This window comes from Erythranthe guttata, chromosome 7 (assembly GCF_056151865.1).
Source record: "Erythranthe guttata isolate IM_541 chromosome 7, IM_541, whole genome shotgun sequence".
NCBI lineage: Eukaryota > Viridiplantae > Streptophyta > Magnoliopsida > Lamiales > Phrymaceae > Erythranthe > Erythranthe guttata.
This window is the reverse complement of record NC_142539.1, coordinates 244,534-259,280: the sequence shown is the minus strand read 5'-3', so window position 1 is coordinate 259,280 and position 14,747 is coordinate 244,534. Positions and strand designations below refer to the sequence as shown.

Below are 14,747 nucleotides of genomic sequence, written 5' to 3'. Positions count from 1 at the left end.
CTGCTCGTAAAACTCAGGAACAAAAATATGCCACGAGTCCACTCGATGGCCATATTTCGGTAGATCTTCGTGGGGGCAAAACCGTCCGAAAAAAGAATTGCGGGACGGAATGCTATACAATCTCTTATAATCAACACAGCAGTCATGTATTTAAAACTCATGTCAGCACACAATTAGTAGCAGTTAACGAGTACTTTTTCGATTTGTAGGCTAAAAAGGGGATAAGATAGAAAAAAAAAAAAGAACACATGGATAGTATTATTAATTATTAATCACCATTGCTTCTTTCCCTTCTTCTTTCTTTTGCTATTTGCACTGCTGTTTCCAGTTCCTCCACCACTATTGGGGTTAAAACTCTCAGACGAAGTGCCTGCAAAATTCTCAAACATCCCACTTTGAACTGCGTTTTGCAGCCACTCGAAGAATTCCTCCTCTGTCATTGTCTCCTCCATATTTTGTCTTTGTCCTGAACTAGACGAACCCTTTGCATTCCCGTTTTTAGAGACAACATTAGTGTTCACTTGAAAAGTAGGCTTGTGTGTATTGACAGGACACCTCATTCCCTATATACGAAAGAAATCGTATTCAATCAGAATAAGCAAAAAAATATTCGTTCTTGATAATCGTTGAACAAAGAAAATCTCACCTGACAAATGTACCATTCGGTTGCATTGTATACTTTGCCACTAGCACACACATACGCAGAGGGAGCTTGTACCTAATAAATATTGATTAATAATGATTGGTAGCAATATTTTAGGGTATTAAGAATTCGAAAGTGTCACGTTTTTTAAAGATACACACACACACACACACACACACACACACACACACACACACACACACACACACACACACACACACACACACACACACACACACACACACACATATATATATATATATACCTGCTGTAGAATTCCGAAGAAAAGGGGCTGTGATGACTGCTCAACCCATCCATCCCCATCTTTAGCCTGATGAAAATCTTTGCATTCCTTTCAATATAATACCAGAAAACCCAACTATCAGAATCATGTAAGATCTAGTTCCATTTAGTTTAAACCAAAGAAGCGTCTATGTAAAATACACTGTTTTTTTTTATAACTTAATTAGTTGAGATCGAAAGGAGGATGAAATACCTGACACCATCTTGCTTTAGATTTTAATTTTGTAGTATATACCCACAAATGAAAGAAGCCACATTTTCTGCATGCGATATGTCTGGACTCTCCCAATGGATCCTCTCCATCACCTTCTGGGCGAGCAAAGCTGGACTTAAACAAACCATGCCCTTTATTCTGGTGAAAAAACAAGAAAAAAAAAGGCATAAGCAAACTATAAACTGAAGTATCTCATTTATTCTGCTTGTTACGTTGGAACAGCAAGAAATTTAGCCATACACAACTTAGGAGTTCTCGGGTGCTCCTTAATACAACAAAATGCAATTACCAAAAGAAGTGCAGAAAATGGAATCCATTGGAAGTTCTACATTAGAAAAGTGAAATAGGGTAAGAGAGCAAACCTCGCTGGAAGTGTTCTGGAATTTACGGAAATAATTCAGCAGCTCTTCCCTTCTCAATTCGTCATCATATTCTTTACGCTTTAAGGAATCAAGTAACACCTATGGAAACAAAAATCCCTTCTCATATACATGAATTACAATAAGAAACAACTTCAACTACCAAGAAAATATTTTACATACCTCATATGCATTTTGAAGTTTCTTGAAAGCTTCAGCAGCCTTTTCATTGCCCATATTTTTATCAGGATGAACAAGCATAGCCTAAAACCAAAAGTAATCGGTCAATTTTATTTAAAATTCTTGGTAGTTTGTCAAGCACTAGTTTTAAACTTTTAATGATGTCAAGCTATGTAGACATTCACCTTTTTCCTATACTCCCTCTTGATAATTGATACATCTATATTCTCAAACCGGGTCAATCCCAATGCTGCATAATGATCTCCACAATTCAACAATCTGACAATTTCATTTTCAGACGTTATTTCAGAATCAGATCCGCTAGTTGAAGGAACTCCCGGGCTACGATCAGCCCGTAGACCAGCAGTGCCGATGCCATTCGGTGAAGACTCGTCGGGAGTAAAGAAAGGTTGGCCTTGAAATCCAGCTGCTTGTTCTGGAGAGCTGTTTGGCATTCTTTGCTCATCTATGATATTCTTCAGGATTAAAAGCAGGGCATCACTTGATATAAATGATAAGTTCAGTCCCGCAACTAAGCCAAGCCATCCCACATAATTCTTTGCACAATATATGGAATACGCACTTGCAAGAAAGAGTGCGATGCGGTCGTGCTTTGTTAGAAATGCCAAGCCTGCATTTTCCCAAGATTGCAAACTCGATGTGAATATCACTCAAAATACAAACTCCAAAGACCTCCACATGGAGAAAAATAAAAAGCATATAAATAATGAAAAATGATTTCTGATCACCTCCAAGGACTACAACAAGCCCTGTAGTCCAAAAGCTTCCATAAAACCATAAGAAACTTATTCCAGTGATGACAGTCAGTACTAATGCAAGCGTGAACCCAAGAAATAGTCCAACCGCAGCAACTACAGCCTGCAATATCCATGATTAACAGATAAGAAAAGCAACCAAACTACTATGCATCAACTGAAAAGCTGCGGATGTTACTGAATCCTTGAAACATAAATCTATCTTTCTGTGTCTCTTTCTATCTCTTACACACACACATATCCACATCCAAGTTGACATTTAAAAACAAAAAATAACAAGACTAAAAGATGATACTCCCGGATCAAAATCGAACAGAAAAGAAAAACACCTTCAATTTGGAGTTCATTCAAAACAATGACAGATATAACTGATGATTAATAGCATTGAACACAACCAAGTTAATTTCATAAATCAAATAGAAGCTATATGCCTAGACAAATCTCAGAAAATCATGAAATACAGATGCTGTGCCCGAAATAACTTTACAAGATTTTCCAGTACGAATAGTGTATACATAGACGAGTCATTGATATGACTTACAAGGGGGGAAATAACATACCAGTGTGATTAGAAACTTTCCGATTCCAACCATGGCAATTACTGAAAGAACACTACACCATACAATTGTGAAAACTGATGTTGTCCCCATGCGGATAAACGAATCAATGCCCCTCAAACTACAATCCAACCAAACCATAAACAGAAGAAGCATTATATTTCCAATTTGCTTAATCCACCTGAATACGATAGGTTGTGCATGCCGAATCTTCATTCGGACATGATCACAAGCCTTAAGAGTATTGGACTTTAGGTTAGCAACAGTAGGTTTATGCCTCTGTACCCACTCGGCTGATAACTTTGCTACAGAAACCGCTGCAGTCCTTATGAATTTAAAAACCATAGTTTCTGGGAACTCCACATCTTCTGAGCCTTCATCTCTATGCGATAAATTGCCAGAACTGTTCATAGTTTCTAAACCATGATCTTTAGACAACTCACTTTCATCTCTTACATTCGAAGCTTCGGCTGCAGATTTACCACTCTTGTCTACCTCAGCATCATCATTACATGGCATTGCATGGCCTGTAAATGTCTCATCCGCAACTTTTTTCTCTTTCTTGTGAGATTTTTTAGATTTTTTCTTACTGGTTTTACCATCTTGAACATGATCCATGTCATTAATGCTCTTTGTGGGAGGCGGAGAATGGGTACCATTTGGAATTTCTTTGTCTAAACCCACATTTTCTTCATTCGCATTACCTCTATCTTTGCTAGTTAAAGGTGAAGGGCCAGGATCTGCAACTCCTTTATTATGGCTTTGTGACGGCTGATCCAACCCATTCTTTTGTTGGCTTCGTTTTCTAGCCATCATGCAATGTTCTCAGTTAGAGGTCAGCTAGGAATTGAGTTTAGCTCATTGCTGATGGCATTACTAGAAAAAAAAAACCTGTCACAATAAAAAACGGAGGAAATTTTTAATTTATTCTTACAGAAGTATATCGAGTAACTAATGGAAATTAATTTTCTCACAATGAAATGCTTGTTATTGATATTGAATCTAGGAGGGAAAAAGTAAGTTGGTGCAAAAAAAGATAAACTACAAATTTGAAGGGGCAAAGGGAGATCATTTGATGCAGAAGCTGAGTGCATTTCATAGTGAGTACGCCACGATATAAACATCATCGTATTACTGAATTATGACAGTGGAACAACAAGCAGAAAGAGAGTGATTAAAACTATTAATGTGAATATAAGTCTTGAGACCGAACACAATCACAGAGTAACAATCATTGTGGACCAACATTTATCACTGAAAACAGATTACAAACATGTATTCTCTATCTTATACATCTCCAATTCATCACCGCCAATTCCTATCTATCTTATTCATTTCCAATTCATCAATGGCACAACATAAAACAATTGCTCACGCACAAGATATCCAGACTAATCAGAACCACACTTATCACCATTTTAACTGCAATTTCGCCCTGCTGAGGCGAGACTGCTCGGATAATCATATGAACTATATTTTTCAGTTAGGCAGAGAGACACAAGATGAATGATTTTCTAGGGTTATAAGCCTCTAGTTCTTTTTAAGCATTAAAACCCCTAATTCGCAAGCAAACGGAAATTAACCAGAAAAATAAAAATTGCCTAAATCTTTACCTAACTATGAAATTACGTCAAAACAAAAAAAAAACGAACGCCGGCAAAATCGAAGAATAAGCAGACGAAAACCTACCTGAAAGAGGATGCCGAACAGAGGTCTCAGAACGGATGAACAGCAGAAAAAATTACAGGAAAACAAAGGGGGAAAAGGGCAAAAAAGCCCGAGAAAAAAAAAACGCAACCTATAAGCAGAAGTAAAGAGAGACGCAGTTCGTGTATCTATCTATCTCTCTCTCTCTCTAAAATTGTCTTCCCCTTCCTGGGTGGTGATGGGTGGAGCCCGCGGAGACGAAGGAGCAGTCAGCAAAACTCAAACAAGCAAATCAACCAGCCAACCAAAATCGGTTCAACATTACTGAATCTAAACCTGGGTATACTTTTCTTTATTTTTCCGTTTTGCTCCCCTCAACTTCTTTTAATATCGATTTGACCCCATTTATAATTGCAAATCTCTAATTATTCACCACTTCGTTGGGGGTACTTTAGCCTAATCGCCCTAATCTTATTTTCCAATAAAAAGAAAAAGAATCTCATAAAATTTATATTTAAGAAAATTAAAATAGAATTTCCAAGGATTAGTTCTAATATTTCCATAGTGTTCATTGCAATAAAGATTTTTTTTTTATAATTAAACGATTTGATTATGTTGTGGGCCGACAATCGAAAACAAACGATGGTTCGATCAATTGATAACTTAGATTTTTGAAGGCTTTTAATGAAGCTATTATACCTCCAAATTGAATAATTATGACATTTATAGAGGAATTTATGACAACATAATATATATTGTGTTGGAAATTAAAAGTAAACTTGTCTCAAGGACTACCACACATATATAAATTATTAATTAAAATAGAAAGAATAAATTAACCAAAGAATTCAACTGATATTATTTACAATTGGAGGAACTGAAAAATCTATGGTTCAAAAGTCCCAATAATGAGTACTTCTATTCATCATTCTTGAAATATATATGTAAGACTAGAAACATCGATTGATTTTGCTAAATAATCGAAAGCAGTTGCGAATTTGGAAGCTTCGATTATGTAATTTGTCATTTCTTTGCTTTTGCAAACCGCAGGCAACGGTACTTTTCACCGCTGACGGTTATTTCGAGAGCCCCATCTTGATTGTCTTGATTTGATGCTGTCCCCATTAGCACGCTCTTTTCTTTCTCGAGATTTTCTCTTTCAATCTTTAGCCTTGCTTCTTGCCTAGCAATCTCTGCCTGAATATTGAGCAATCTCGAAATAAGATTCTTAATCCAATTTGAAACAAGGTTAAAAATCAACCATCAAATACTCGATAAAGTTGACTTTCATCAAGTGTAAGTCGAGTTTTATTACAGAAATATGATGTGCAATGGATTTATGAAGATGTATGAAATGCTAAAAACAGGTTCATTTGGAGCATTTCTAACAGTATCCGATCAATCTAACAGAAACTCAGAGTAAGCAAATAAGAATCGAAAGATGCGTTAGAAGATATGTGAAATGGATTCATCTTCTACCGCCACCTATATTATCTAGATATAATAGAAACGGAAAACGAAATCCATTAACTAATTTCACTTTAACTCCATACATAAGTGAGAAGCTGATTAATTTCAGTAAGTCCGGTCATAACTCCTATCATCTAAAGCATCGAGTGGTGAGGAATTTTGGAACACCGTTAGATATACACGGTCTAGGCCAGTGTGTGTGTGTGTGTGTGTGTGTGCATATATATATATATATCTGCATATAAGCTTAATTATAAAATATATATACAATACATGCAAATACCAACAAGTTCTCCATTGTAGGAATAATGCCTTTCAATATGTTCCATTATGGACTAATTTTTGTCTTTCTGCTTTCGTTTTTCATCCTCGGAAGTATTTTTAACCTTCCTAAATAAGGAAGAAGGCTTGTTAGTCTTAATCTCGTGTTTAGAGATTCCTAATATATATTACACCTTCCCATGAAAGATGACATCTACATACTTGGTTGAGAGCTGGTTCTCTGCCAATCCAACACATTAATTACCATCTAGACCTTGATTACACACACACACACACACACACACACACACACACACACACACACACACACACACACACACTATATCATGTATAAACCAATAAACCTGTATATGTAACCTAACTGAATTGTGCCCTACGATATTCACTGTTGGAACTATTATTCTTCCAACTTTGACCAAAAAGTATGCACACTTATCTCACGGGGAATCTCGTCAACTTACATCACTGCGTGCATACAAATCAAGAACTTGTACCAAAGGAAAATATGAACATTTAGATGCCTATCAATCCATGAGATCATCGGTTTTTTGTTGCAGAAGATAAATGAATACTATGGGCTGACATAATAGAGACAGAAGCAATAAACTACAGACAAGATTCCCACCATTCGACATAAAATACCTTAAGTACAATAACCAATAAACGCCTTGCACATTGAAAAGAAACAGATTGGATTGAATAATTTACCGGCTCCCTAACAATATAGACATCAAGAAACAATCCTCGTGACTTTGTGTATCTCTCACAATACTAATAACTAAAAATTCCCCGAAAAGATAAGTTTCAATTTGTACACACAGAAGGTGAAAATGAGTACCTCACGACGAGAGAGTTCGGCTTTCCAGGCAGCTTCACGCTCTGCAACCTCACGCTCACGCTCCTCAATGTAACTCTGCATCTCCCTTTCCTTCATAATCCTGTCTTGTATGTCAGCATCTAAAGCTTCCTTTAGCTCTTGAACGAACTTATCTACGACTGCTTTTATCCTCAGAGACATTAAAATATACCCCTTTTTTTCTGATATGTGAATTAATTGATAGTTTCTAGCTAAGGTGTAAGAACACAATCTAGGGTCTTCTTCTCACAGACAATTTTACAAACACCTGCAGCACGGAAATACTTGTATCATTTCGTATACAATTCTTCTTGTTTATGCTTCACAAACACGGAAAGTGTTTTTTAAAAATTGCAAAGTGCATACACCAAATTAAAGAGGCAACAAAAAGCTTGACTTAAAAATAAAAAATCCAGAAACAGAAATAAATAAGGACTCAAATTGACATAGGTCAAGAATTCTGGAATTGAAAAACCCAAATCAATTTTTGTTAATCTTCTTTTGGTATGTGACAGGAAAACCATGTTGATATGCAAACAATTAAATACATGTAAAACCCAAAGATAACCATAATCATGTGAGAAACACAAAAAATGATCAGGATAAGAATAAATCAGTAAAATGAAAGAACCCACCTTAGGAAGATTAACGGATCATCAAAATATTGTGATTATAGATAGGCCTGTAGCAGCTCAGAGAATACAGACATGGTTTAAGCGTCCGCGTGAGAGAGATTGAATTATGTGTGTGTGTGTGTGTGTGTGTGTGTGTGTGTGTGTGTGTGTGAGAGAGAGAGAGAGAGAGAGAGATTGGTTAGCTGAAGTGCGACTTTAGAATGTAGAGGGAACATGGGCAAACAACACATAAAATTGCTTTTTTTTTTTTCTCATTTAATAAATATATTTTATGTTTCTCAAAGAAAAATAATAATAATAATTTATGTGTATCTAGTAATTTTAGAATTTCATTTGGATGAAATAAATCAATATTAAAATAATATGTATAAAAATAATTATTGTATTTAATTTGTTTGTGTATTTAACCAAAACGGGTTTATTGGCAATTTGCATCCTCAAATTAGACACGATTGGAACACACTTAAATTGCAAAAATAGCAGAATGCACCCATGGAATATAAATTGCATCCTCCCAAAACATTTACATCATAGAACATAGTTCCAACTTCAACTCTATGGCATTAGAGAGTTAAGAAACAATAATATGTTTTAATCACAAAAAGAAACCCTTGTTACAATGTACATTCTACTATGTTTTAATCACAGCTACACTATCGTCGTTTTATCTACACTGTCATCCTCGGGTGCGTGTCCGTCGAGAATCTGGTTAAATACACAAACAAATTACAAACGTTAAATCAGATCAAAACAAACATAGCAATAATCAAATTAAATCATATCGAATTACATACAAATCTCCGGGTATAGCTGAAACCGAGCCATGCCCACCATGATGCTCTGGATCTGCATCATACAACATTACGAAATTTAGATTTCGACACAAGTAAACCAAAAACATTTGAAAGGTGAAAAAAAAATTGAATAACTACTAACCTTTGATTTTCCCAAACCAAAATCATAAAGCTGTACCGAAAACAAATTATGCTAGTCAAATATAAGGGAGACCAATGGCAATAAATATTGAGACAACAAATATAGCAGATTAATATTGAGAATAAATTATCTTACAGTGTGAGATGGACGGTGTTCAAGAATCTTGTCGGCCATTTTATGTCCAATACCCTGCATTCAAACTTATACACATCAAAACATATATACTGATAAGAACAAAAGTACCGAAATAATTGAAGACATGAAAATCATTATTATATATAAAAGAAAGAAACACTAGGGCGGTCAGTTTTTGTAATAATAACATACATAGACTGCTAATAAGTTTGCCCTGCAAATAAGAACAAAAAGTCAATAAGCTGTAATTCGTTTGCAGAAAATAGTAAGTAAAAAGGTGAAACTTCTACGGTATTATTCAAGCAATAAATAATATACAGAAACTATGCCAAATAATAATTGAATTGAATTGAATTGAATACAAAATTAAAGGGATTAATAGATAACCAGATAGATACAGAAGAAAAAAAAAAAAAAAAAAAAAAAACTGTATCTAAAGCTTTGAACTTTAGCTAAAAAATTTGGAGAATAAAGACAACTTTAGCAAGAAATTTACATAAACTCTGCCAGAATTTGTTGTTGTGGTTGGAAAATTGTAGTTTGAATTTCGTGTTATCACCTTTTTCGTTTGATGTTATTCTAAATTATTTGAAAATTTACTTTTTACATGCTAACTTGTTTTGGGTGAAAATTCGATTTTTATAAGGTAAACAATCTTATTTCAATTTTGATAGAAGACAAATTAATGTACAGTGTTTATCATTTTAGTTTCAATCTTTAACTATAACTACTAAACAAAGCTGAAGAAAATGATTTTCCAAAAATAAATAAAAACTTCAATTTCACCACCGTTTTTTCCTAAAATCAAACATACTTGGGGATTTTAAATTTCTATAATTTCATTTTTCCTTGATGCAGAATTAGAACCAAACAGAGCCATAATAAGGGTATTAGATACTAGGAAAATAAATTCAATATATCACTTACCAGGGTGCCTTGTTAAGAAAATCAAGAAATTCATCGTCCATGTCAGCCTGAAATATTTTTTGAAAAAAATAAAAATTAAACAAGAGAACACACAATATATGAATGACAGAAATGAAGATGTATCGTGGCATAACAAACCCTCATCTGGACTTGGAAGTCTTCCAATTCCTGAGATATCAAAAATAGCAAGAAATTAATTCATTTACCAAGTTTAGATTCAATAGTTAATCTAAATAAGTCTATAAACGAAGATATGGTTTTGTTGGCATCACAACCTCCGTCTCAACACAGTATAGGGCTATAAATAGGTCTCTCAACAAGCGTTGGACCTGCAAAATTTAGACTTGGACACAATTAACTAAATTTTCGATAAAACAAAAACATTATATTGGAAAGGTGAAGAATTAAATCACTAACCTGTCTTTCGGAGAACAGTGTCGCTGGACAGATACGAGCCACATCATCAAGCTGTGTAGAAAAAATTATACAAGTAAAAAATATAAGGGTTACGAATGGCGGTAAATATTGCAAACATAGACCTAAAACGATTAATATCGAGGATACAAATTCTTACGGTTTCAATTGGAGACACTTGACGAAGTGTAAGAATCAGTTGTACCCTGTCGGCTGCAACACCCTACATAAAAACATATAGACCGATTAAGAAAAAAGGTACCAACATAATTTCAGACATGAAAAGAAATATTAACATACCTTGATCTTAAACAAGTTGTCCCTGCAAATAAGAAGAGCAAAACATCAACAACCTATCTTATAAAAATACATTTAATATAGCACTTACTCGGTTGCTGTGTTAAGAAGTACGAGGAAATGATGAGCCATTGTAACCTGAAAAGAAAATTAATAATAATAAACAAGAGAACAGTAATTGATGAAAAAAATGAAAATATATTGTGGTGGGGTGGGGTGGCATAACAAACCCTCATCCGGGCTAGAGTGTCTTTGTATTCCTGAGAAATAAAAAGTTGCAATAAAATACTTCATTACCCTGGCTAACAATTAAGAAATTTAGATTCAATAGACCATAAAAAGCTCAACAGCATTTAAAACAAATGAAGCTCAACACCTTCGGTTCAGCACGGAGGTCCTCAAAAGCACCTGCATCACCAAGATTACACGATGTGCCCCCCACCAGCAAATCCTTCTCACGCTCGTTTTCATCTATTTCACTCTGTAAAATAAATGAATACTACGGGCTGACATAATAGAGAAAGAAGCAATAAACTACTGACAAGATTCCCACCATTCGACATAAAATACCTTAAGTACAAAATATACGCCTTGCACATTGAAAGAAACAGATTGGAATGAATAATTTACCGGCTCCCTAACAACATAGACATCAAGAAACTATTCTCGTGACTTTGTGTATCTCTCACGATACTAACAACCAAAAATTCCCGGAAAAGATTAATTTCAATTTGCACACATAGAAGGTGAAAATGAGTACCTCACGACGAGAGAGTTCGGCTTTCCAGGCAGCTTCACGCTCACGCTCCTCAATGTAACTCTCCATCTCCCTTTCCTTCATAATTCTGTCTTGTATCTCAGCATCTAAAGCTTCCTTTAGCTCTTGAAAAAACTTATCTACGACTGCTTTTATCCTCAGAGACATTAAAATATACCCCTTTTTTCTGATCTGTAAATCAATTGATAGTTTCTAGCTAAGGTGTAAGAACACACTCTACGGTCTTCTCTTCTCACAGACAATTTTACAAACACCTGCAGCACGGAATACTTGTATCATTGCGTATACAATTCTTTTTGTTTATGCTTCACAAACACGGAAATAGTCGAAGGGGAAAAAATAGTAGTAGGCGGTAGGTTTTTGTGGTCAGGTGAGAAGTGAGGTAGGTCTGGTGAAGAAGAATGAGTTATGGAATTTGTTTGGTTCGATTGAGGAGTGACATTGGTCATATTTGGCTGTGATGGAGAGGAGTTAGTGAATGAGGAAGTTTGAACATAATTTGCTGGTGAGATGGGCAGGGAAAAATGAAGTATGGTGTTGGACTGAGCTAGTGGAGATAATGAATCTGGATTATTTTTGGCAGAGAAGGGAAAATTTTGTTTGTCAAAAACAACATCTCGGGAGATATAAACTCGGGATGTGGGTTTGTGAAAGCAAATATAACCATGATGATTCGAGCTATAACCGAGAAAGAGACACGGCAACGACCGATAATCCATCTTGTGTTTGTTATACGGCCTAAGGTTTGAGCAACAAAGACACCCAAAAGTTTTGAGAAAAAGATAATCAGGCTTTCGCTGAAACAAGACCTCAAAAGGAGATCGATTAGCAAGTGTTGGGGAAGGCAGACGGTTGATGAGGTAAACCGCCGTGGAAAAAACATCAGACCAAAAAGATTGAGAAACCGAAGAGTGAGCTAAAAGAGCTAACCCCGTTTCGACGATATGACGATGTTTACGCTCAACGGTTCCATTTTGAGAGTGAGCATATGGGCAAGACAAACGGTGTGTGATACCAAAATTTTGCAAAATACGTGTAAAAGGAAGAAATTCACCACCAAAATCAGATTGTAAAGCAATAATTTTATGCTGAAAAGTATTCTCAACATTTAGTTTGAAAGAGAGAAATACATTAGCCACGCCGGCTTTGCATTTAAGAGGAAACAACCAAGTAAAACGACTAAAATCATCGACAAAAGAAATATAGTATCGATAACCACCCCTAGAGAGAAGAGGAGAGGGTCCCCAAACATCCGTGTAAACGAGTTGTAGTGGGGCAGTGGAAACGTGAGACCGAGAATGATACGGAAGTTGATGGAGTTTAGCACGACAACAAGCAGGACACGAATGTTGTTTAGGGGATGTAGTAGTGATTGGAAGAGACTACCGAGTTATGATATTTTGAACAAGACGATTGTGCTATTCAGAAAAAGAGACACGCTCATTGAGGTGGACTTGAGGGGTGGAGGGAAGAGGTGGAAAGATAGTTATCATTGGTTAATTTAATGGTGAGCAAACTGGAAGGAGGGGGAAGAGTAATAGGTGAAGAAGACGAGGTGGGGATGACCATAGGAGTAGACGAATCTGCCATTATTGCAGAATTCCCAGCAAAGAAAAAAAGACGTTAGTCTTAGGTAGCTCTGATTACCATGTTGAATACATAAAATAGATAAAGTAGTGATCTTTATAGATACACAAGATGACAAAATCTGTTATGGACAAATCACTAGAAGAGCAACACGTGTCTCTCAACAAAATAAATATTCCCCTTGCAGATTTGTTAGGATTTGTGATGAGCTGGCAGTGGTGTATTACTAATAAGGCGAGACTGCTCGGATAATCATATGAACTAGATTCTTCAGTTAGGCAGAGAGACACAAGATGAATGATTTTCTAGGGTTATAAGCCTCTGATTCTTTTTAAGCATTAAAACCCCTAATTCCCAAGCAAACGGAAATTAACCATAATTTATATATTTTTGCCTAAATCTTTACCTAACTATGAAATTACACGAAAACAAAAAAACGAAAGCCGGAAAAATCGAAGAATAAGCAGACGAAAACTTACCTGAAAAAGGATGCCGAACATACAATGTTCTCAGTTAGAGGTCAGCTAGGAATTGAGTTTAGCTCATTGCTGATGGCATTACTAGAAAAAAAAACCTGTCACAATAAAAAACGGAGGAAATTTTTAATTTATTCTTACAGAAGTATATCGAGTAACTAATGGAAATTAATTTTCCCGCAATGAAATGCTTGATATTGATATTGAATCTACGAGGGAAAAAGTAAGTTGGTGCAAAAAAAGATAAACTACAAATTTGAAGGGGCAAAGGGAATCCTTAGGGATATTTTTTTTATTTTATATAAAGATCATTTGATGCAGAAGCTGAGTACATTTCATAGTGAGTACGCCACGATATAAACATCATCGTATTACTGAATTATGACAGTGGAACAGCAAGCAGAAAGAGAGTGATTAAAACTATTTATGTGAATATAAGTCTTGAGAACGAACACAATCACAGAGTAACAATCATTGCGGACCAACATTTATCACTGAAAACAGATTACAAACATGTATTCTCTATCTTATACATCTCCAATTCATCACCGCCAATTCCTATCTATCTTATTCATTTCCAATTCATCAATGGCACAACATAAAAACAATTGCCCACGCACAAGATATCCAGACTAATCAGAGCCACACTTATCGCCATTTTAACTGCAATTTTCGCCCTGCTGAGGCGAGACTGCTCGGATAATCATATGAACTAGATTTTTCAGTTAGGCAGAGAGAGAGACACAAGATGAATGATTTTCTAGGGTTATAAGCCTCTAGTTCTTTTTAAGCATTAAAACCCCTAATTCGCAAGCAAACGGAAATTAACCAGAAAAATAAAAATTGCCTAAATCTTTACCTAACTATGAAATTACGTCAAAACAAAAAAAAAACGAACGCCGGCAAAATCGAAGAATAAGCAGACGAAAACCTACCTGAAAGAGGATGCCGAACAGAGGTCGCAGAACGGATGAACAGCAGAATGAAATTACAGGAAAACAAAGGGAGAAAAAAAAACGCAACCTATAAACAGAAGTAAAGAGAGACGCAGTTCGTGTATCTATCTCTCTCTCTCTCTCTCTCTAAAATTGTCTTCTCCGTTTTGCTCCCCCAACTTCTTTTAATATCGATTTAACCCCATTTATCATTACAAATCTCTAATTAGTCACCACTTCGTTGGGGGTACTTTAGGCTAATCGCCCTAATCTTATTTTGGCATCCAAAATTAGACTCTATTGGCACATACATTGATTTGACGGAAGCCCAAATAACTAA

The 14,747-nt window shown here is 35.6% G+C and overlaps 3 protein-coding genes across 8 annotated transcripts; all 3 read right to left on the bottom strand.

Moving 5' to 3' along the window:
• Positions 1–124: 124 nt before the first annotated feature.
• LOC105962798 (Chaperone DnaJ-domain superfamily protein) lies at positions 125–14,526 on the bottom strand. Of its 3 annotated transcripts, none has more exons than XM_088820447.1 (10): positions 14,408–14,526; positions 3,036–3,923; positions 2,449–2,578; positions 1,885–2,330; positions 1,703–1,783; positions 1,523–1,621; positions 1,140–1,298; positions 909–995; positions 647–718; positions 125–563 (listed from the first exon to the last, which is right to left on the bottom strand). In XM_088820447.1, exons 2-10 carry the CDS (start codon positions 3,846–3,848, stop codon positions 273–275), a joined length of 2,178 nt encoding a protein of 725 aa, XP_088676573.1. In that variant the 5' UTR covers positions 3,849–3,923; positions 14,408–14,526; the 3' UTR covers positions 125–272. The 3 variants fall into 3 exon arrangements, with proteins under 3 accessions (XP_088676573.1, XP_088676575.1, XP_088676574.1); XM_088820449.1 differs by lacking the exon at positions 14,408–14,526 and adding an exon at positions 4,736–5,064; XM_088820448.1 differs by lacking the exon at positions 14,408–14,526 and adding an exon at positions 4,722–5,061.
• Positions 5,481–8,158, bottom strand: LOC105962802 (beta-mannosyltransferase-like protein). Its single transcript, XM_088820457.1, has 3 exons — positions 7,923–8,158; positions 7,270–7,555; positions 5,481–5,876 (listed from the first exon to the last, which is right to left on the bottom strand). Exons 2-3 carry the CDS (start codon positions 7,447–7,449, stop codon positions 5,703–5,705), a joined length of 354 nt encoding a protein of 117 aa, XP_088676583.1. The 5' UTR covers positions 7,450–7,555; positions 7,923–8,158; the 3' UTR covers positions 5,481–5,702.
• LOC105962801 (uncharacterized) lies at positions 8,391–14,721 on the bottom strand. 4 transcript variants are annotated; one of them, XM_088820455.1, is made up of 17 exons: positions 14,332–14,721; positions 13,476–13,630; positions 11,392–11,663; positions 11,008–11,112; positions 10,862–10,891; positions 10,723–10,769; positions 10,635–10,656; positions 10,495–10,557; positions 10,338–10,388; positions 10,196–10,249; positions 10,059–10,088; positions 9,921–9,967; positions 9,186–9,207; positions 8,994–9,047; positions 8,859–8,888; positions 8,717–8,768; positions 8,391–8,627 (listed from the first exon to the last, which is right to left on the bottom strand). In XM_088820455.1, the coding sequence occupies exons 3-17, from the start codon at positions 11,554–11,556 to the stop codon at positions 8,599–8,601; spliced, it is 801 nt and encodes a 266-aa protein (XP_088676581.1). In that variant the 5' UTR covers positions 11,557–11,663; positions 13,476–13,630; positions 14,332–14,721; the 3' UTR covers positions 8,391–8,598. The 4 variants fall into 4 exon arrangements, with proteins under 4 accessions (XP_088676581.1, XP_088676582.1, XP_088676579.1 ...); XM_088820456.1 differs by having other exon boundaries at positions 13,476–13,681; positions 14,398–14,566; XM_088820453.1 differs by lacking the exon at positions 9,186–9,207.
• Between the last annotated feature and the right edge of the window lie 26 nt (positions 14,722–14,747).